Genomic DNA, 22,560 nt, shown 5'->3' on the forward strand with positions numbered 1-22,560 from the left:
CATATTCTTGATCAGCGTAAAATTTTCCGTGTGTTGTAATCACGCTAGAGTAAAAAAAATGAATAAAGATAGGAAGCTAAAATTTTGCATAGATCAGTTTTTGTTTGCAGGCAGTTTAACTCCTCCAAATAATAAGTGGCAAATTAAAAAAGTTGATTTTATAAAATTTATTTAACATTTTTTAAAAAATCGGTTTAGATGGCCATTTCTGGCCTTTGATATTGGACTATCAACTCGAATAAGGAGAAGAAGCTCTTATTTTGTTAAAAAAAAATCGCAAAAATTGATGTTGAAGCCTTATAAGGAACAATAATTTTAGCCTTTTTATTTATTGCACTCCAGTAATATTGATTCAACTCAGTATTATTTGTAATATTCCGATTGTTTCAAAGGCCTTGTGAGGCCTCCGATAGATTTAGGACTAAAATTTTTAGATTTACACACTATTAATTTGCTCTTCTGTTTGAATTCAAACAGGTATACAAACTGGATTCTGGATTGTTCTTGTCTGGAACATCGGAAATGGCCTTAGCTGGTTTTTTTGAAAACTATATGCTTGAAGAAAATGAACTTCCATTAAAAGTTGCAGCCGTAACCCGTTGCTTTAGAGCAAAAACATCTGAAAAAAGAAACGTAACCAAGAGGTTAAAGCAAAACTAGACAATAAAATTGCTAATTTGTAATTGAAACAATAAACATTTACAATAAATAGCATAAAGGTTTCTATAAATCGACGCTCCTTAAACAGTCACAAACGAAGGAAGCCCAATTATAAGTAAGAAGAAATGTGATGTTGTAGATGTGTCCAGTGTAATTCGGGTATTAATCCATTCTTCTAATAAGATGTTCGTCAGTTTGTTCCCGAAACAATCCAATTAATAGATGAATTTTTATACCCTCAGAATATATTAAGCATTTTCGACCCAACAAAGTATATATTCTTTATCAGCATAAGACTCTACGTCGATTTGGCTCAGTACAGACCCACGCCTTTGTATAGCCCCCATATAACGGTACCTCCAAATATTCAGTACTTTATGAATTTTTGGCTAAAATTTTCAACAGAATTATCTCTGGCGCATAATTGTCTGTAGAGATCCACGTTTTCGTATAGCCCCATAAACTGTAATATATGATAGTCAGAATTTTTGAAATTATAGTGACATTTTTCAACAGGTATACAAACTGGATTCTGGATTGTGCTTGTCTGGAACATCGGAAATGGCCTTAGCTGGTTTTTTTGAAAACTATATGCTTGAAGAAAATGAACTTCCATTAAAAGTTGCAGCCGTAAGCCGTTGCTTTAGAGCAGAAACATCTGGATTAACAGAAGAAAAAGGTATATACAGGTAAGAACACATTGTAAATACATATTTTATTGATTTGGAATGGCTCAAAACGAGGCCAGGGATAAGTTGCAAACAGTTTAAATTTACCCAATTCAATGGAAAAACCAATAAGCTTTTTATGAAGAAAATCATTAAGATCAATTAAAATAGTGGTATATTTGGCATCAACTGCAATAAGCCACCGACCTTTTTAACAACACGATATTTTTTAATATTTAATATTTCGTTTTTAACGAAGTATAGGAGAAACCCACAACACTTTTCTAAACAAGTGCAGCGTGTTGTGCGGGCCTGTATCGCACGCTGGGCAGGCGTTCCGCACATCCTCATCAATTCGTGCCCAATACGAATTGAGACGGCTGCACCATCCTGAACGTAGTTGGGCCAAAACTACCCTGGTTTGCCTAGGCAGCCGACGTTCTTCAGCTGCAATGGATGGGGGTGGACTCCGAGTATGGCATTCATACTGTAATTATTAACTACCTCTGCGACTGCATCAGTATGAATGCTATTCAGACCCGATTGATAGGCTTCATGATCTAGAGGCTCTCTCTTATATCGCTGGACCTCTCTACCTAGATCGTGCAGGTCCTCCCCTGGGTGGGTGAGTTCTATCCACCATATGGTGGTTAGGGTGACTCCCACGATAACACCCAAGCAGGTACTGCAACGAAAGCATATGATTATGCTGACGTAAGGGAAGAACCTTCGTCTCCTCATGTAAATGGTCCACAGGAGTCATGAGGAGGCACCCTGTTGCAGTTCTCAGGGCGGCATTCTGGCAGGTCTGAATACTTTTCCACTGCGTTGCACTTGTATTCGCCGACCACACTGGACCCGCATAGCTAACCACAGACCGACCTATCGCTTTATAAGAGGTCAACAAGGTTTCCTTATCCGCACCCCAAGTGCTGCCGGCTAGCGCCTTGAGGACCTTGTTCCTACTTTTCATTTTATCGCAAATAGCTGTGGCTTGCGCGGAAGACTTGAACATGCTATCGAACGTAAATTATGGTCGGAATTATATGCCCCTCGATCTGCACATTCAGCTGTGTTCTCATCTCCGCAGTCCATGTGGTAAATAGTGTAGCCGTGGATTTAGTGGCGGATATTCTCATATTCCTCGCGTGGAAGAAGGCGGCAAGCTCCGCGAGATAGTTATTCACCCTGACACATATGTCATCAACTACAGGACCCGACGCCATGATCGTACAATCATCCGCATAAGTTACGATCTCGATACCGTCTGGAGGGCGCGGAATTCCGGAAAGGTAGAGGTTAAACAGTTCCGGAGATATCACCCCACCTTGGGGAACTCCCTGTTTCACTCTACGAGGCTTGTACTTCTTATTCCGGAATTCCACGTACGACTGGCGTCCACACATATAGTTGACTATCCAACGTTTCAAACTTGGCCGGAGGGTAGTGTTCTCAACGTCCTCGAACAGCGTGGCATGGTTGACCGTATCAAAGGCCTTTGAAAGGTCGAGAGCCACCACTACTGTTCTGTGGGACGGCCTGTTCTGGTTGAGTCCTCGACTGATATGTGTGGATATGGCGTGCAATGCTGTTGTAGTGCTATGTAGTGGACGGAAACCGTGTTGATGGTTAGCAACTGAATAGCTTCCTCTGATACTGGGGAGGAGTAAGGCCTCGAGAGTCTTTGCTACTGGCAACAAAAGCGAAATTGGCCTGTATGATTCGCCTTTGCCAGGCTTCAGTAGCGGGACCACCCTGCCCATTTTCCTGGCTTCGGGAACTATGTGGGTAGCTATCGACAAGTTAAGGACTTTGATTAAATGCTCAACTTCCGGCGTATCCAGTTGCTTCAACATTACCATTGATATTCCGTCCGGGCCCAACGCTTTAGATGACTTAGCGTTTCGGATGACATTCGCAACATCACCCATCGTAAACTGTGGAGGTACATCCTCGGCGGGAAGAGCTCTTATACGACGTAGTACTCTTCGCCTCGCCCTATCACTCTCGGGGTGCTCGACACATTGGCGGTTAAAACAGCCAGCGCACCTCTTCGGATCAGTCACAGTTACGTCGTTAAATGTGACTGCTGTCCTATCATCCTTTTTTCCAGGGTTCGAGAGTGACTTTACCGTTACCCACAGTTTACTCAAATCGGTTCCAATGTTGCAACACTTCAGATGGTCTAGTCACTTTTTCCGCTTATGCTCCTGTACCAACCGGTTGACTTCCACTGTCAGTTCACTGACTCTGGGATTAGTAGGGTTGGTACGTCGGAGCTCATCACGCTCATTCGCTAATACCGCTGCCTTTGCTGGGAAATTTGGTCTTACTTCGGGTATTCGACCAGCAGGTATATAGCGAGCGGCTGCAGCTTTGATGGAAATCCTTTCAGCTACCCGAACATCAGAAGGATTGGGCAGTTCTCTGAAGCGAAGTTTGTGAACTCTCTGAACTCGGGCCAGTGGGATTTCCCATGGTTAAGGAAAGTGCGGCGTTCAGAGGTTATGAAATCGGGCGATCTGCTGATGGAGACGATTATCGTGAGATGGTCTGAGCCAAGAGAAATGACGGGTTGCCAAGTCACGTCATTTATCAGACCGGGTGACAGTTTGGTTAAATCTGGCGAACTGTGACACTCTCCTCTTATTCGGGTGGGGGCATCCTCGTTTACCGTGCAAAATGTGAATCAGTCAATCTACTCTGCCAACGCTGACCCCCTCTGGTCATTACCTAGGGCGGAATGCCACTGGATTCTGGATTGTGCTTGTCTGGAACATCGGAAATGGCCTTAGCTGGTTTTTTTGAAAACTATATGCTTGAAGAAAATGAACTTCCATTAAAAGTTGCAGCCGTAAGCCGTTGCTTTAGAGCAGAAACATCTGGATTAACAGAAGAAAAAGGTATATACAGGTAAGAAGAACACATTGTAAATACATATTTTATTGATTTGGAATGGCTCAAAACGAGGCCAGGGATAAGTTGCAAACAGTTTAAATTTACCCAATTCAATGGAAAAAGCAATAAGCTTTTTATCAAGAAAATCATTTAGATCAATTAAATTAGTGGTATATTTGGCATAAACTGCAATAAGCCATCGACCTTTTTAACAACACGATATTTTTTAATATTTCGTTTTTAACGAAGTATAGGAGAAACCCACAACACTTTTCTAAAATCAGTATGTAAACGGGTTGACTTTGTGTTAAGCCCCCTTACATACTGATAGCAAGTGGGAAATGAGTGAATTAGTTTTTTTTTTTGGGAAATGAAACTGGTCTTAGAGACAAGTGTGCTAAATCAGATCTTTCCAGAAATATATATAACTAGCTGGCCCGGTCCGCGTTGCCGGCCCGTAGTTTTTGTCTATTATGCATATTTGTCAAAGCATAATTATTCAAAGATATGAATGATATAAGTGTTCGCGTACTTGTCGATTAAAAGGCTTTTTAAATACCTGTACCCATATTTAAGCCGTGGGCTTCAATATTTAAACCGTGGACTTCAAAGGTGTGGATGTGCTATACAAATCTATTAAAATGTATATATCAATCTAATCCCCATGTAAGGGATCAAATTAATTTTTAGTATGGTAAAAATCGTAGCATAATTTTCCATTCAAATGAGCAGTAATTTGGAATTTACTGTATTTTGTACACCTCATAATTGAGGGTTGAATGAATTAAGAATAGCCAAAGTAAATTACTTTTTTAAAGCCATTAGCACCTCAGATTGTCCATTAGAGTTCTTATAAGTCCCTCTAACCATGTCGGTCTGTTTGTCCGCCAAAAAGTGGACTTGAGGGGGTACTATTATATGGAAAAAAAATCCTAAAATTTGTAGATATGTTCAAATTTTTGTTTAAGATTTTCACCCCCAAATACACATTTTTAGCCAAATCCTTTGAAATATGGTAAAATCAGGAGGTACTTTTATATGGGCACTACTCCGAGACATCGACCTATATTGAAAACATTCTTCTAGCCCTTATAATCCAATCTGACAAATAGAGACCAAATCAAAAATATAGCAGAACAACAACAACTGAAAAAAATTTCGCGTGATTTAAATGAGTAAAAATAGTTTTATCCACCATATTTTTCATCATAGTATAATTCAATGACGATTCAACAAATATTCGGTCCCGTGCTAATTTCATATATTTGTAATTTGTTCATGTTTCCACAATTTATTTCATATAGATGTATATCCCAAATATACGTTTCCAACCAATATTGTCTTGGGGGTTACAAATCCAATAGAATACAAAATTTTATTTTCTGACCACACATTATATGTGAAAGTGGACTTGGGTATACTCCAATGTGGGGACTTTACTTAAATAAATTCCTATGTGGCAATTATCTGGATGATGGTTCCCTAACCCCTTAGAGACAATGATGCCAAATATGGGCCAAGCAATGAAAAAAGTGGCCAAGACCCCAAAAATAGCTTAAATCATATGATGGTTATATAAATATGAAATCGGGATGTACCCTTATCGTGAGTTATGATCGATATCATGACCTGCAAAAGTGGTTTAAGGTATCTTGAATGTTTGTGAAGAATTTCTGGAAGGATAGAAATCCTTTTCTTACTAAGAGTCTAATTCGCTCTACTATTTTCCACCCTTTATATTTGGTATTTTACTGATTGTACTCCCAAAGAATTTTGCATTGGACGGATTATTGTCACATGAAAGAAGTAGGTCCACGCTTTGAAATGAGCTCCATTTGGCTTTTTCTGTCATTTTTGGTTGTTTAAATGTGTTCGCATCTTCCATCTGAACCACGATGTCGGCCCTGTAATCGAAAATTAGATGTCAGTTAACATCGTATTTCGCACTTATTTCATTTTTTTTTTTGGTGAAAAATTGTATATAGTGAAAAATTATTCTTTATTTTGTCCACAAAAAATCAATTGAATTCAATATGATAATACAAATTGAAAAAAATGACAAAAGAAGAATAACAAATTGAAAAAATCTTCAACCTGTTCGCTGATTTATTACAGCAAATGTTTAAAGACCCTTACTATCATTTTAAAATTCGATTCCACTGAAAATTTTTTCGATTTTTTCCCGATTTGAGAATTTTTGCAATGAGATCTCTTTTCCGTGATTTTTTTAGCGATTTTGACAAAGTAATTATTTTTTAATTAATAATTATCTTTCTTTTGGTGTGACCGCGTTAAATTATTTCGATATCATCTATTCCGTTTCGCCACCATATAATTCGGTACTACGCTTCCATGTAACCCGCCATCAAATAAAATATAAAAAACACTACAAATGTACATTAGAAAAAAGTAAGTCAAAATGGAAAAAAATCATACAAAATAAAACATTACTATTGTACATTTGAAAAGTCAAAATGAAAATGTTAATATATCACATTTTTACGCGATTTTTCTGGATATTATCCTTTTCGGAGAGGAGACAACTCCGAATTTGTGTGAATCGTTAAAATCAGTCCAGCTGTTCCTAAGTTATAAGCGTAGTAACTAACACAACTTACATTTATATATATAGATAATTTATATCTTCAGACGTTGTTTCTGGAGCAAACCTGGACGCAAATACCATTTCCATGACAGGAGCCATGGATAATTGTCTTTGTTGTTGTAGCAGTTTTACATGTTCCGTTGTTTTTTCTGACTAATCCGGTTCTTCCTCAATGTCCAGGTTTAGGAATTCTGCTACCTTTATGGGCTGTAGCCATAGATCCTCTGGACGGAGTTGGGTAGGTTTGGCTGGACAATTAAACAAGTGCAGCGTACCCAATACGAATTGAGACGGCTGCACCATCCTGAACGTAGTTGGGCCAAAACTACCCTGGTTTGCCTAGGCAGCCGACGTTCTTCAGCTGCAATGGATGGGGGGTGGACTCCGAGTATGGCATTCATACTGTAATTATTAACTACCTCTGCGACTGCATCAGTATGAATGCTATTCAGACCCGCTTGATAGGCTTCATGATCTAGAGGCTCTCTCTTATATTGCTGGACCTCTCTCTCTAGATCGTGCATGTCCTTCCTGACACGCCTGGGTGGGGGAGTTCTATCCACCATATGGTGGTTAGGGTGACTCCCGCGATAACACCCAAGCAGGTACTGCAACGAAAACATATGATTATGCTGACGTAAGGGAAGAACCTTCGTCTCCTCATGTAGGTGGTCCACAGGCGTCATGAGGAGGCACCCTGTTGCAGTTCTCAGGGCGGCATTCTGGCAGGTCTGAATACTTTTCCACTGCGTTGCACTTGTATTCGCCGACCACACTGGACCCGCATAGCTAACCACAGACCGACCTATCGCTTTATAAGAGGTCAACAAGGTTTCCTTATCCGCACCCCAAGTGCTGCCGGCTAGCGCCTTGAGGACCTTGTTCCTACTTTTCATTTTATCGCAAATAGCTGTGGCTTGCGCGGAAGACTTGAACATGCTATCGAATGTAAATTATGGTCGGAATTATATGCCCCTCGACCTGCACATTCAGCTGTGTTCTCATCTCCGCAGTCCATGTGGTAAATAGTGTGGCCGTCGATTTAGTGGCGGATATTCTCATATTCCTCGCGTGGAAGAAGGCGGCAAGCTCCGCGAGGTAGTTATTCACCCTGACACATATGTTATCAACTACAGGACCCGACGCCATGATCGTACAATCATCCGCATAAATTACGATCTCGATGCCGTCTGGAGGGCGCGGAATTCCGGAAAGGTAGAGGTTAAACAGTTCCGGAGATATCACACCTCCTTGGGGAACTCCCTGTTTCACTCTACGAGGCTTGGACTTCTTATTCCGGAATTCCACGTACGACTGGCGTCCACACATATAGTTGACTATCGTTTCAAACTTGGCCGAAGGGCTTTGACCGTATCAAAGGCCTTTGATAGGTCGAGAGCCACCACTACTGTTCTGTGGCACGGCCTGTTCTGGTTGAGTCCTCGACTGATGTGTGTGGATATGGCGTGCAATGCTGTTGTAGTGCTATGTAGTGGACGGAAACCGTGTTGATGGTTCGCAACTGAATAGCTTCCTCTGATACACCCTGCCCATTTTCCAGGCTTCGGGAACTATGTGGGTGGCTAACGACAAGTTAAGGACTTTGATTAAATACTCAACTTCCGGCGTATCCAGTTGCTTCAACATTACCATTGATATTCCGTCCGGGCCCAACTCTTTAGATGACTTAGCGTTTCGGATGACATTCGCAACATCACCCATCGTAAACTGTGGAGGTACATCCTCGGCGGGAAGAGCTCTTATACGACGTAGTACTCTTCGCCTCGCCCTATCACTCTCGGGGTGCTCGACAAATTGGCGGTTAAAACAGCCAGCGCACCTCTTCGGATCAGTCACAGTTACGTCGTTAAATGTGACTGCTGTCCTATCATCCTTTTTTCCAGGGTTCGAGAGTGACTTTACCGTTACCCACAGTTTACTCAAATCGGTTCCAATGTTGCAACACTTCAGATGGTCTAGTCACTTTTTCCACTTATGCTCTGCGGGTGACAGTTTGGTTAAATCTGGCGAACTGTGACACTCTCCTCTTATTCGGGTGGGGGCATCCTCGTTTACCGTGCAAAATGTGAAGCAGTCAATCTACTCTGCCAACGCTGATCCCCTCTGGTCATTACCTAGGGCGGAATGCCACAACTCATGGTGGGCATTGAAGTCCCCTAGTATCAGGCGGTTATTGCCTTCCAAAAGTGGGCTTATATTAGGCAAGTAACGCGGTTCAAAGCTATTAACCGGCGGGATATACACATTAAGCACCTCTACCTCGGCAGTACCACACTTGACTGCTACCCCCATACACTCCATGTACGGGTCACTAGAGAATAGCTCAAGCGAGATAGGTCTGTATTGAACAGAATGGTGTAACAGGAACGCTAATCCCCCACCTCCACTTCTGGTGCGATCTTTCCTCAATACGTTGTAACCATTGCAGCGTTGTAAGCTACAATTTTCATTGAGCTTGGTTTCCTGCACCGCTGCGATCTTAATATTCCTCCGATTCATAAAATCCACTATCTCATCAATTTTACCTCGGAGTCCGTTGCAATTAAACAGCAAGAATGATGCATTGTTCGGAATTGGAACAGCAACATGTGGCGTTAAGTGCTGCGGTAACGGTTGCTGTTCTGGAGACTGCGGGGGAGTTCCATACTCTGACGACGACTCGGAAGGTGACGACGAGGTGGTGGACTCACTGAGGACTACGTTGGTACAGCACGAAGCAACATAGTCCCTATCGCTATAGTCTCGCAACCGGGTTAAACGGGAACAATTCCTAAAATGCACCCATCCTCTGCATCCATTACCTCGCACCGAGACTGATCTATGGTGGATGGTTTTTGGCAAACCGTACAGAACCATGGCAATCCCACGGCAGCGGGTTCTACGACACCGCATTGACCCGAAACAACAACACTCCAGTTTCGGCCAGCGGCTGCCACCAAAGTGTATACATGTTCATAATTGTCTTTGGAAAGGTTAGGTTTCACTAATATGGTCAGTAACAGTAGGAATGTAGGAAGTGATAATTCCTGAATGTCATGAGTAGATTGTGAAGTTTTCACAGAAAGCGAACTATCAATACTCATAGATTATTTACCACTTTATCTCCGTTAATTACCGGGACTGGGTGTGTCACAACACTGGCATAAGACTGTTCACGCCTGGTGTCTACAAAAACTCGAATAAAAATTCTACCGATCAAGAGATGAAGTTCCGCTTAAAGTCAGCTTTGAAGGATGACGCACTACAAATTGTTCAAAATATGCCATTTACAAGTACTGGAAATTAAACAGTGCGACAACTGTGAAACCTATTTACGAATTATTTTAGCACAAAATATCCAAAAATCTATGTGTAGAAGAAATCAAAGCAATGAATTTTAAACTAGGAATTGCGTATCCAATTCTTGCGTGTCCGATTCATGCATACGTTACATTCCGAAAATTGGATAAACAACGCGTTTACAATATGAACATATAGTAGAATATAGAGAAATTCAGGTGATCGGCGATGGCAAATTTCTGAAACGTTATTAAATTTTAAAATCGGTCTGGTCCATGAATAACGGAATCAATATGAGATGAAACATCAGCTTTGAAGCACATACAAATCTAACGATAACCAAGTCAAATGCGGCAATTTTAATGCAAGCCACACACGATACAACTGGTTGTACAACTTGGAGAGGTTGTATTGAAAATAGTATCGTTGTGTGTCTCGGTTGATTTTTGATATTTGGCATGTTGTACCAACAGATTGTAACGTTTGTGGGCATGTCGCATACAATTTCATTTTGTGTTTATTTTTGATGAGGCAACACCATTGTTTCGCACATCAAAACAATACGAAATCCAAACAAATGTGTGATTTTAATGTGTATATAAAATGGAATTTCAAAAATTAATAATAAATAAAAGGTATTGTGTCAATTATAAAGCATTCATTTTTTCCGGTGTCTTAACTCAAAAAAAACTTTATGAAAAGTGAAGTTGTACAAAGAGGTTGTAGAGGTTGTTTCTTTTTACATAACGTCCAGAAGCAAGAAGGGAAATATTTTTACACGCTTTCTAGTTTCTCTAACGCACACAAGCGCAACTAACATTTTGTGCATATATGTTTGGATGGATATTATCTGGTTCTCGAAAGATTTTGGAATCTTGAAGACAATCAGATAAAGCCAGATGACGACTTTTGCGGGGCGAACTACAAATCAACAGTATCGACTGAGATTGAAAAATGGTTTAAAATCGAACTTTGATTCAAGAAAGACATTAAATTTGAAGATTCACATTAAAAAGCGATGGCCGATTACTGATTATGACTACTGAGAAGAAGTTAAGCAACAATGCTGAACTCAAAGCAGAATACGATCAATAAATTGAAGAGAACATTCATATGAGCAATATGGTGCGAGTAAAGTAAGAAATTCGAGGGACGGACGCGATTGTAAGGAAATAGAAAAACTAAAATCTTAAAATTCTTATTTAACTGGGAACCGCTTGTTGATAGTAGGCGGTCGATTCCTCACTGACTTTTAAGCAATTTAATCACAAAGAAAACAAGCGGCGACAATTCATGGTGATAACCGGGTATTGTAAAATTTTATTAGAAGGAATTATTGGATAATTGAAATGAAAAATAGTATGAAAAAGGTGAATCGTCATGAGCCAATATACATAAATTTCGACATGACAGTCAAGATATGTCTGAATGTGTAGTCAATTTATCGGCGCCATTTACGCTTTTTCTGTGAATTATGCGGAATCAATATACACGACGTTATTCAATAACTGAGAAACCAAATCATACATTTCGATATCGACAAAAGCAATACATTCAAAGGCGGTGAGCAGTTTTACATCAGCATTTCTAGCTGCGCTGAAACGGTTATACAAGAAAAGAAGAAAGAGTAGATATTTTTATTTAGACAATGGCACAAACTTTTTTGTAGCTGTTAAGCATCTAGATAGAGATTTCCGAGCCGTCGAAGAAAATATTGAAACGCTAATACTAAAACTGGCGACAGAGGAAGGGAGTGGCAAAACTTAAAACGCAATCCGGATTAATAAAGAGGTCCATTAACAAATTGTGTCCGCTGGAAAATTTTAACTGAACGAGTATGACCGAACTATAAGAATCGGCGGCGATATACTTTGGCGAAATTGAATCGAATGTATTCTGTTAATTTTTTAGGCTCAAATAACTCAGCGAGATTAGAAGGCGTCCAGTCTTAGTTAAAAACGAATGACGCGTCTCAACTTAAAGGGTCTTCTTTTTCATTACATTAATTTATCTCTGTTGGTAATAGTGTTGGCCAATAATGGTATCAATAATGAGATACAGAAGGTCCAGACAAATGACAACTATTCACTTTAAGCCCTGCAGAATGTTTGAAAAACTCAAAAATACTTCTTCGGAAAATATATGAGAGTTCTCTGTGAGTACTTTATCCCCTAAAAAAGAATTGTCTGTATGGGTCCACGATATCGTATATCCCCCATATAGATGTACCTCCCGACATTCGGTATTTTGATGATTTTAGTCACATTTTTCAATGGCATTGTCTGAAATCCTACACAAGAAGTTATCTGTGAGTAATTTACCCTCTGAAGGGGAGTTTTATATATAGGTCCACGATATCATAGAGTCGCCGATGCTATTGTATACCCCCCGATATTTGGTATTTTGATGATTTTAGCCACATTTTTTAATGGAATATTGTGAAAATCCGCACAAGGAGTTCTCTTTGAGTACTTTACCCCTGGAAGAGAATTGTCTACATAGGTCTACGTTTTAGTATAGCAACCAAATAACGCTACCCCGAAATATTCGGTATTTTAAGGATTTCTGCAACATTATTCACAGGAAATGCATTAAATTTCGCATTTGAAGTTCGTAATGGGTACTACAACCTATGACCGAAAATTGTCTTCCACGTCTTAGTATAGCCCCAATATAACGGTACCAGCTTTTATTCGGTATTTTGACGATATTAGTTACATTATTAATCGGGATTGTTTCAAATGTCGTATTTGAAGTTCGATACTACAACCCATGACAGAAAATAAATTATCCAGCACCACGTTTTCGGATAGCCCCCATATAAAGGTTTTTATTTGAGCGATATTTTTCGATGGATTTTTTTGTGAAGTTTTTCAAGTTCATGCCTAATTGTGGGGTATACAAATTCGGCCCGGCCGAGCTTAGCTTCTTTCTTATTTCTTTTATTATAATCTAAATTCTGGAGGTGGATTTTTTCCTTTATTAAAAAATGGTACGAAATAAAAAACTTAATGTTTGCAACTCTTTTGAAGAAATGTCACAATAACTAGTTACCTAATGTTAAAAAATTAACGTTAAAGCAAAACTAGACAATAAAGTTGCTAATTTGTAATTGAAACAATAAACAATTACAATAAATAGCATAAATGTTTCTCTAAATCGACGTTCCTTAAACAGTCACAAACGAAGGAAGCCCAATTATAAGTAAGAGGAAATGTGATGTTGTAGATGTCAAAATTGTTAACAATCATGACGACCAGAGAGGAACGCAACAAAAACAACAACAGCGGTACGTTTGGATATTTAACCCCTTCTTCTGTAAACCTAATAAACCATTCATCATTTTTTCCGCAACAATCCAAAGTAAAAAAGCAATGACAGTGTCCAGTGTAATTCGGGTATTAATCCATTCTTCTAATAAGATATTCGTCAGTTTGTTCCCGAAACAATCCAATTAATAGATGAATTTTTATACCCTCAAGGTATATTAATTTTATCAAAATAAATAAGCAACAAAGTATATATTCTTGATCAGCATAAGTCTCTACATCGATTTAGCTCAGTACAGATCCACGCCTTTGTATAGCCCGCATATAACGGTACCTCCCAATATTCAGTACTTTATGAATTTTTGTCTATAATTTTCAACAGAATTATCTCAACAGAATTATCTCTGGCGCATAATTGTCTGTAGAGATCAACGTTTTCGTATAGCCCCATAAACTGTAACATATGATAGTCAGAATTTTTGAAATTATAGTGACATTTTTCTGCAGATTTTTTTACATTCTTTCCAAATTGTGGGGTGTATTTAAAGCATGCTGCTTTAAAAATAATAAATAAACAAAATAACATTAAAGTGAAATACTAAATATTGGGGCTACCTATCGTCAATAAACCCTTCATTCTATCACTTTCAATGTGCTGTGACCTACAAAAAACTTAAAATGTAACTTTTACGAATTGGAATTCAGCAATCAAGTCTGGAGATAAACGTTTTATCGTGCTTTAATTAATTATAATTAATAGAAATTAAGAAAATTGAACTTTCCAATATTGACCTTCGCCTAGCCATTAAAAGCACTTTTAAAATGGATTCTCCAATAATAATTGAAGAGCGTAAAACTTAACAGGACTTCATCTTTAGATTTTTAAAGGTCTGGTCAATGCTAAGTGTTTTGCTGATAGGAAATTTACTTTTGTGATTATAATTCGATCAGTACTAATTAATCTCTAATTTCTGAGGTCTTACATCGGATCTACATTTTTGAACCCTTTCAGAAGAAGAGGAACTGGGACTTTGGTAGTGTATATGGGCTTTCCTGGAATGTAGGCTAGTATCGTATTAACTAATCCAACGAGTCTATCGAACAAATTTACAATTTTTGCGATGGGTCTGCGAATGTTGATAAATGCTGTCCGTGGCCTTCAGCTCGATACGACCCAACTTTCGTTCATGTGGAGCCAACTGATTCTGATTATTACAGTTGTCTTAAATTAATTAATTCCTAGACCTGCTGGCCCATTGTGTTCATCCTAAATCTGAGAAAAGAAAGAAACAGATTGGAAAAACAATAATAAATTGCAATCCACTAGTAACGGGTGTCATCGTCACTCCACTTAGAGGTCATGAACCTTATGCTACCCACCCACCACAATTTTTCAGCCAGGTTTCGCCATGGACGTGAGCGGCCTTTTTCTGTTCCCGTAGATTATAACCAGCTAGTTTTGTTTAAATCTCCCGGAGTAGTCTTCGTGTATCACACGAGGATGGTCTAACCGAGTTTTCGACTTCGATGTCAATTGATTCGGATCCAATCCATCTGCTGCTTCATTATCCGGATTATTGCGAAGGCATACAAATCAACATAACTTGGTGGATTCCCTAGCTTTTCCCAAAATGTACCGCCTTCAGTGCCGCTTGATTATCGACGTATATAGTCGTGGGACCATTAACTTCACTGTTCCTTTTTACCAATAGATCTATGGCTTTTTAATCGCAAAGATTTCTGTCAAGAATACGCTACAATCTATGCTAAGTTTGTTGGATCTGCAGAGGTGCACTAGCATTAATATCTTTCTATTGATATTTTTATTTTAATTCTAAAAGTCATAAAAAAGAATTCGAATATTATATATATTTGAAGAAGCGAGTATCTGTTTTTTAATAAAAAAAATATTCCTTGTTAATGATCCTCGCAAAAAGTCTGGAATCCTCTAATTTAATTTCAGCTCAATACAATTTTCTTCACATAAAAACGATTTTTTTTCTGCCATTTTGCTAGTCGTCATTGAAAAGACATGAGTTAAATCTGGGCACCAAATAATTTCTGTTTGTTTAATTATTATTGAATTATTGAATGAGAAGTAACTTTTAAAATAGCAAGATCTATATGAAAGCTTCAATTATATATGAAACAACTACAGACCTTCATGTTTACCTTCTTTGCTAGATAACACCAAATAAAAATGCTTGGGTGCAGTCTGGTTTAGCGGTAAGTTGTTGACCATTGCTTTCCTAAATATTGCATAAGTATAAATAATGATAATTATTATTTTGCTGTTTGATAGGACTCAATCATTTGGTTTTGTTTGGTGCCCAGATGCACACAAGAAGAAAAGCAACAAAAACATTCCTAACATAAGAAAACATCTTTGGATTTGCTTGCTTTGCTATGCTCTTAAACAAGTTTGTTTGCTTGTTACAACCAAGAACAGAAAACGAAAGAAATCGAATTTATTACCTCTCCAGTATGTGCACGGCCTCCTAATTATTCGAAGAGCTTATGTAATTGTCATGTCAAAATTCTTAGAATAATAAATTACGAAGCCTACAGTGATTTTAAATTAAGGTCTGAAATAGAATTGTTAAAAAACTTATAATCTGGTCGTTCCGCTATTTATCTACAAACCCAGCTGTAAGAGTAAGCCATGAATCATATCCAAAAGGACTAGCCTTTAAACGTTATAACAAGACCAGCTATAAGAAAGTCCATCGACTAAAATAATTGTACTGTTTAAGTAATATTTCATGATCATAAGTGAATATAAACCGAAGATATAACAATTTTACATTTTTTTATTGGAGAACTTCAGCTCTGGTTCCATAATCAACCATTAGTTTATTCAAGATTTGCTGTTCTGTTCTCTCGATTTGCATCCGTGTTTCTATCTGCGGTAACATACTTCCTATTTATTTTCAATGAATTAATCTATTGTTACAAAATATAATCAATTATTAACCGTTATAATATTAACCAGCAACTTACAATTATTTATAAATTAAATTATTAAGAATTCCGCTTAAGTTTGTGTATGTTCCAATATGGTTCTGGTTAAGCCGAGTTAGTTGTTGTTGTTGTAGAAGTAGTACATATTTGTGTTTGCGTTCTGCTAATCTGGTTCCAGCTCCAGGTTTAGAAATTCGGCTACTTTAACGGGTTGTTGCCAGAGATCTTCTGGAGTGAGTTGGGTAGGTTTGGCTGTGCAATTAAAGAGGTGTAGCGTATTGTGCGGGCCTGTATCGCACGCCGGGCAGGCGTCACGCACATCTTCATCAATTCGTGCCCAATACGAATTGACATGACTACACCATCCTGAATGTAATTGCGCCAAAACTACCTGGCTTGTCTAGGCAGCTGACGTTCTTCAGCTGCAATGGATGGGGGTTTACTCCGGTAACGGTACCTCCCGATATTCGGTATTTTGATGATTTCACCGGAATTGTTTCAAATTTGGTATTTAAAGTACGTAATGCATACTACAGCCTAAGACAGAAAATTGTCTGCACAGGTCCGCGTCTTCGTATAGCCCCCATATAACGGTACCTCCCGATATTCGGTATTTTGATGATTTTAGCGACATTATTCGCCGGAATTGTTTCAAATTTGGCATTTGAAGTTCGAAACAGATACTATAGCCTAAGACAGAAAATTGTCTGTGCAGGTCCACGTCTTCGTATATCCCCCAAATAACGGTACCTCCCTATATTCGGTATTTTGATGATTTTAGGGAAATTATTCAACGGAATCGTTTTTGTTTGAAGTTCGTAATGAATACTACAGCCTAAGGCAGAAAATTGTCTATGTAGGTCCACGTCTTCCTACAGCCCCCATATAACTGTACCTCCCTGTATTTTGATGATTTTAGCGTCATTATTCGCCGTAGTAGTTTCAAATTACAACAATTACAAAATTAGTTTACATTATCAGGATTATTGTAATGCTTTGTAATACTTTATTTTAGGCCATGAAGGCTTCTGTGTTACAAATGAAGATATAAATAAATAAAAAATAAATAATGGAAGCTACAGCCTGTGACATGAAATTGTCTATGCAGGTCCAGGTCTTCGTATAGCTCCGATATAAAGGTACCTTCCTATGTATGGTGATTTTAGCTACATTATTCTCCGTTTATTTCAAGTTTCGAATTTGAATATGGTAATGGCTTGTGACAAACAATGCCTATGTAGGTGCACGTCGTACAGACCCTAATATAACGGCTATATTCGGTATTTTTAAGATGTTAGCAGAATTTTTGGCGAATGTTATCTTTTTTGAAATTTTCCAAATTCGTTCTAAATGGTGGAGGGTATTCAATGTTCGGCCCGGCCGAACTTACTGCTTTTTTACTTGTTCTTTTTGTAAAAGCCACTTCTTTGACCACTTTTTCCTTTTTCTTGCATTTTTTTACATTCTTCTTCTTGTTCCAACCCTTCGTCAATTATAGCACAGACAATTATTTCCGACATCATATAGATTCAAAATTAACTGCTCGCAAAATGAAGTTGTACAAAGAGGTTGTACACAAAGTTGTATCGTCAGTGACCAAAACACACAATTTGAGTACTCTCCAAGTTGTACAACCAAAAGGTGTAGTTTGACATTGTAGAATCTGCAAATTTGTCCCAATGAGCGATCCTTTGGTTCCTATGAGTTTTCTGAAGAATGTCTTTTATAGCATGGTAATTCAAGAAGTTGCACTCAGAAAATACCCATTAGATTTTTTTTGGTTGTTGCTTTGTGGCCATTTCTAGGTATCAGCCAGCTCCTAGGTTGTCGACCGATGAATTTCCCCCATAACTTGACCTTCGCTTGACGTCAAGCTTTCTATCAGATAGGTAAGTGTAATTCCTAAAACCAGAGGGAACGCTCCCCTTTCTTCCAGATTGTCGCTCACCAGTTTCCTTAACTTGGAGCGTCAGAGTAATAAAATTAGTTGGTCCTAGGTTTGTATGTTCTGCTTTTTTGATAGATATGTATTAGTTGTTTGTTTTTCCGTTCCTTTGTATAACAAAGTATTGCGTCTCAAAGTATACGTGTCATGGAGCAAATGTGTACATAGAGGTCTTTATATTGCGAACCAATTCCAAGATTTTGAATTTGTATGTTAAGAAAGCGGCAAATTGTTTACATCTTGGGATTTTTCGCGCTCAAAGTTCTTCAAAAAAGCCTCTAGGTAATTTGTGTCATCGGATCTCATCCTTTTACACCGGCTTCAAGTATCCCAAGGGTCAGAATACAGATGCCTCTAGTTTTGACTGCCAGGTATATTAAACTTCGTCTTAATTGGGAATAAAAGTATGCACATTAATGTAGAATGTGCACACTTTTATTCTCGCAACGATCCTTAAGATTTTTCATTCTAATGTTTATCTATCCTTGGTTAGCGGGACATAAATTGCTGATATTAATTCATTTAGTTTCTTTCAAAAAAAAAACCAAAACGCTTGAAAAAAAATCCAAAAATTTTTCTTCGCATTTAAATAGCAAATCGTGAAATAAACATTACTTCGAAGAGTGTATGCTGTATGTTGGGCCAAACACAATATCTAAAAATAGTACCGTAAAATTGTCTTATATCCTATGAAAGGAGGATTATATATAAAGCCAACAATTCTCTTAATACAAATATTTATTTGATTCAATCGTTTTTCTGAATTTGCTAGGTCCTTGATCAAAATGCATAACAAAGAAATAATTTGGGCAAAAGTCGAAATATTTGTGATTCAGTGATGTAAAATTATTAAAGTTTAGCTCAGAGAGCAAAACGCTGAATACGTCGAGCAGTGGGCCGTACGGTAATACTTAAAAATATAAATAAAAACACAAGACTTTTTCTTTTAACATATATGCAACCATGTATTGGCCGTTTGGTTTGGGGGTAACGAAAATACTTTTGGCAAAACGATATGTGCTTGCAAGCGATGTTGCGGATATTTTCTGTCCGAAATGCAGCGAAATACTTACTGATGTCTAAAGTTGGCGGCAAACAATCCACAGCTAATTCCTCGTTAATACGTTAACGGCTCTAGCACAAGGTTGCAATAACCGAAGCGAGTACCGCGCTAATTAAAGGCCGTAATTAAGAACCAAACCTGGCGTCAATAAAAAGCAATACTAAATGACAACGATAATATGTAATATAATGCTGCGGATGAATCTGCAGTTACAGATTCGGACTTCAATCGAGATATGTGTTTCTCGAAACGATATTTGAGGGGTGTGCAAATTGAAACCCCTTTCCAAAGTCTGTGTTTATTAATATTAATTAAAGCAGATATACACAACACTTGAATTGTGTAACCTTGGTATGTTTACAATTTCTTGTAATCTACCAAGAATATTTATTTTTGCTTTCTATTTATACATTTTTGAATTCATTAAAACTAGCATTTAAAGTAAACTAAGCAATAAATTACTTCAGCCAATAACCCATGCAATGTGAAACCAATCGAGGTGTTTCTTTATTTAGGCTATTGGCCTGCATAAGGCAAACAATAATTATATAGGTCAGTTATATGCTGACATAGAATAAAATAATAATAAAAACAAAATTAAAAATGTGTTAGTAAAATATGTTCTTTTGAACATTCTCCCCCACGTTGAACGAGGAACGTTCAAGAAACTGTCTGGTCAATGACGTATGATGATGAGACTGACTGCCGAGGGGTAGGTGTTGGGTTCATGTTATTGTTGGAAGTTCTGTGGTGCCGAAACTTGACAATGACGTATATGGCTACTCCAATTCCAATGCAAAGAGCTAGATAGCTGATGGTATGATGGTGAATGGCCGTCGATTTCATTAATTGTGGAAGGCGTCCGATTTCAATAGTTTTTAGCTGTTGGTGTAAGGTGACGAGTTCAGCAGCATGTGTTTCATAGGTGCTGTTTAATGTTTTGTTGAGCAAGACAAGCTTACTGCTTGAGATTATGGAATCCAGTGGCTTAAGTCTCAGATATGATGTGTGCACTGTTGTTTTGTTTTCGTAGTGACCGTATATTGTAAATGTGTTGTCTTTGAAAATGCAGCCTGGCCCAATTTCTAAAGTTCCAGCTCCTTGCACCTCCAGGTGTGTCATTTTTGTACCACAAACAAAGGACAATTCTGTTAAATTGGCTAGAGTAAACATCCATTTATTCTTTTGTTCCATTTGTCTCCAAGTTTGGTGGTGCATGGTTGATTGCAAGTCGCACGCTTCTGACGATTTGTTCAATAAGAAAATCACCTCGCATAAATGTGATCGATCGCCTTTGCTAAATTTCGCTTGGTTGTCGCAAATAAAAACGTCATTTGTGGTATGTATGCAGCTGTTCATTTCTTCTGCGGTTAGCGATATGAACTCATCCCGATGGACGTTAGCTGCCAATAATGTTGATTTCAAAGCTATTGAAATAAATCGACCGGATCGTAGCATAGGTACGGGGATCATTTTGAATAAATCATACTGCTGGAGATCCACTAATGGAAGGCGAATCTCGAATATGATATGGTTCTTAATAACCCTTCCCTTACTCTTCATTAATTTGAAGAAATCCGAAACATTATCTTCGCGAACGGGTAGAGCACGAGATGGAGGAATGTGAGCCTTGATGGTTTGGAGCTCTTGTAGCAATTGATGTGGCGTAAGTAGCAACGGACTTATCCGACCATGATGAGCATCCGTTAAAACGTCGATTAAGTTATCTTCTATATGTTTCAACCTTGATGAAAGTAGCATGAGCTGTGAAGTGAGAAACATAATTGATTGTGTTGTCTTTACAACATCTTCTTCTTTCTTCACCTTATTTGCCAAAAGGTTCATCTCCACTTGCATGTTGCCGAAGTTCCTTTGGCTCGTATCTTCGTCCTTTCTAATTATGTTGATTGTTGAATCAATAATAGATGTCTGATTTTTTAGAAGATCCAACAAATGTTGCTTGTCTTCATTTGCCTTCTCAATTGTCACAGTCATTTGCTCCGCATATTCCGAATCCAAGACACCAAATAACGAGTGTGCGAGGTTCCCGACTATGTTTAGAGCTCCTCTCCTGATGCGCCTGGGGAATATGTTCAGTGTATTTGATTCCAACTGCTTTTGTACTTGAATAAGATTTTCTGAAAGTATCTCACAGCTTCTGTTCTCAACTGCTATCTTACACAACTTCTGAAGGGTTCCTATCCCGGTAGAAAAGCCATCCATATCTGCCCAAAATGGGGAAAGATCATAATAAGTGATCAGTTTCCACTCTGCTGTTACTACTTTTGTGATTCCAATTCCTTCAAAATAGATGCCGGGCTTATTCTCAAACTTGTGTATGTTGAACGAATGACACAAGCATAGAGGTAAAAATAGTAAAGCCACAAGCATCATCGATACTAGCATGCTGCTTGACGTCTTCAATCGCTTTGGAGATGGCTCTTCACTCCTACTCTTGGTCTCTATAGGCGGAAGAGGTTCCTTTTCCTTTTTCCATAAAGGAGCTAATCTGGTTATAGCTCTTTTAATTTCGCCGTTTTGCGTCTTTACGTCGACTACACGAACGGCTCCATCGTTGCCCTTATATGTTCGGGTTATTCTGCCTAGCGGCCACTGCATTACAGGCATGTTATCTTCCTTAATAATGACCAATTGACCAGGTTCCACGTTTGGAGATGGTGTACTCCATGTCCTTCTTTCTTGCAGAGTATTTAAGTACTCCGTGGACCAACGTTTCCAAAACTCATGCCTAATTTGAGATACGACCTTCCATCTGCTTGTCAATGATGTTGACGATTGGTTCGCTGATGGGTCAACCTGTGCCGTTAACGGTTCTCCCACAAGAAAATGACCAGGTGTTAATGCAGCTAGATCATTTGGATCGTCAGAAATAGGAGTCAACGGTCGGGAATTCAGGATTGCTTCTATTTCAATAACAACTGTTTCCAACTCTTCGTGGGTTAATGATGCACTATTAGTGGTGCGAAGCAACAGTTGCTTGGCTGACTTCACCGCGGCTTCCCATAAGCCACCAAAATGTGGTGCTCTTGGGGGAATAAACTGGAAATCGATCCCTTCTCTTGAGCACGTCTCCGCTATTATTTCTTTGCCTTTCTCCCCAAAGACAGCCTTATTGAATTCATCGAGCTGATTTTTAGCACCTACAAAGTTAGTCGCGTTGTCTGAATATA

General features: G+C 38.6%; 2 protein-coding genes across 4 annotated transcripts in view; both read left to right on the forward strand.

Annotated features, from left to right (window-relative positions):
- LOC101891437 (serine--tRNA ligase, mitochondrial) overlaps nt 1-22,560 on the forward strand; it is a 372,190-nt gene that overhangs the window by 15,454 nt on the left and 334,176 nt on the right. The window contains exon 3 of one of the 3 annotated variants that reach the window (XM_005175534.4): nt 1,177-1,374. The exons of 1 other annotated variant lie outside the window; for it this stretch is intronic. In XM_005175534.4, the coding sequence (XP_005175591.3) occupies nt 1,177-1,353 (177 nt within the window). In that variant the 3' untranslated portion in view covers nt 1,354-1,374. Of the gene's footprint in view, nt 1-477; nt 676-1,176; nt 1,375-22,560 lie in introns of those variants that run through there. One more of the 3 variants, XM_059118496.1, reaches the window with a different exon arrangement.
- Nucleotides 4,057-22,560, forward strand: part of LOC101890175 (serine--tRNA ligase, mitochondrial) — a 112,573-nt gene continuing 94,069 nt past the window's right edge. The window contains exon 1 of the mRNA XM_059118501.1: nt 4,057-4,241. Coding sequence (XP_058974484.1) covers nt 4,072-4,241 — 170 coding nt within the window. The 5' untranslated portion in view covers nt 4,057-4,071. The remainder of the gene's footprint in view (nt 4,242-22,560) is intronic.

Source organism: Musca domestica, unplaced genomic scaffold (genome assembly GCF_030504385.1).
Source record: "Musca domestica strain aabys unplaced genomic scaffold, Musca_domestica.polishedcontigs.V.1.1 13, whole genome shotgun sequence".
NCBI lineage: Eukaryota > Metazoa > Arthropoda > Insecta > Diptera > Muscidae > Musca > Musca domestica.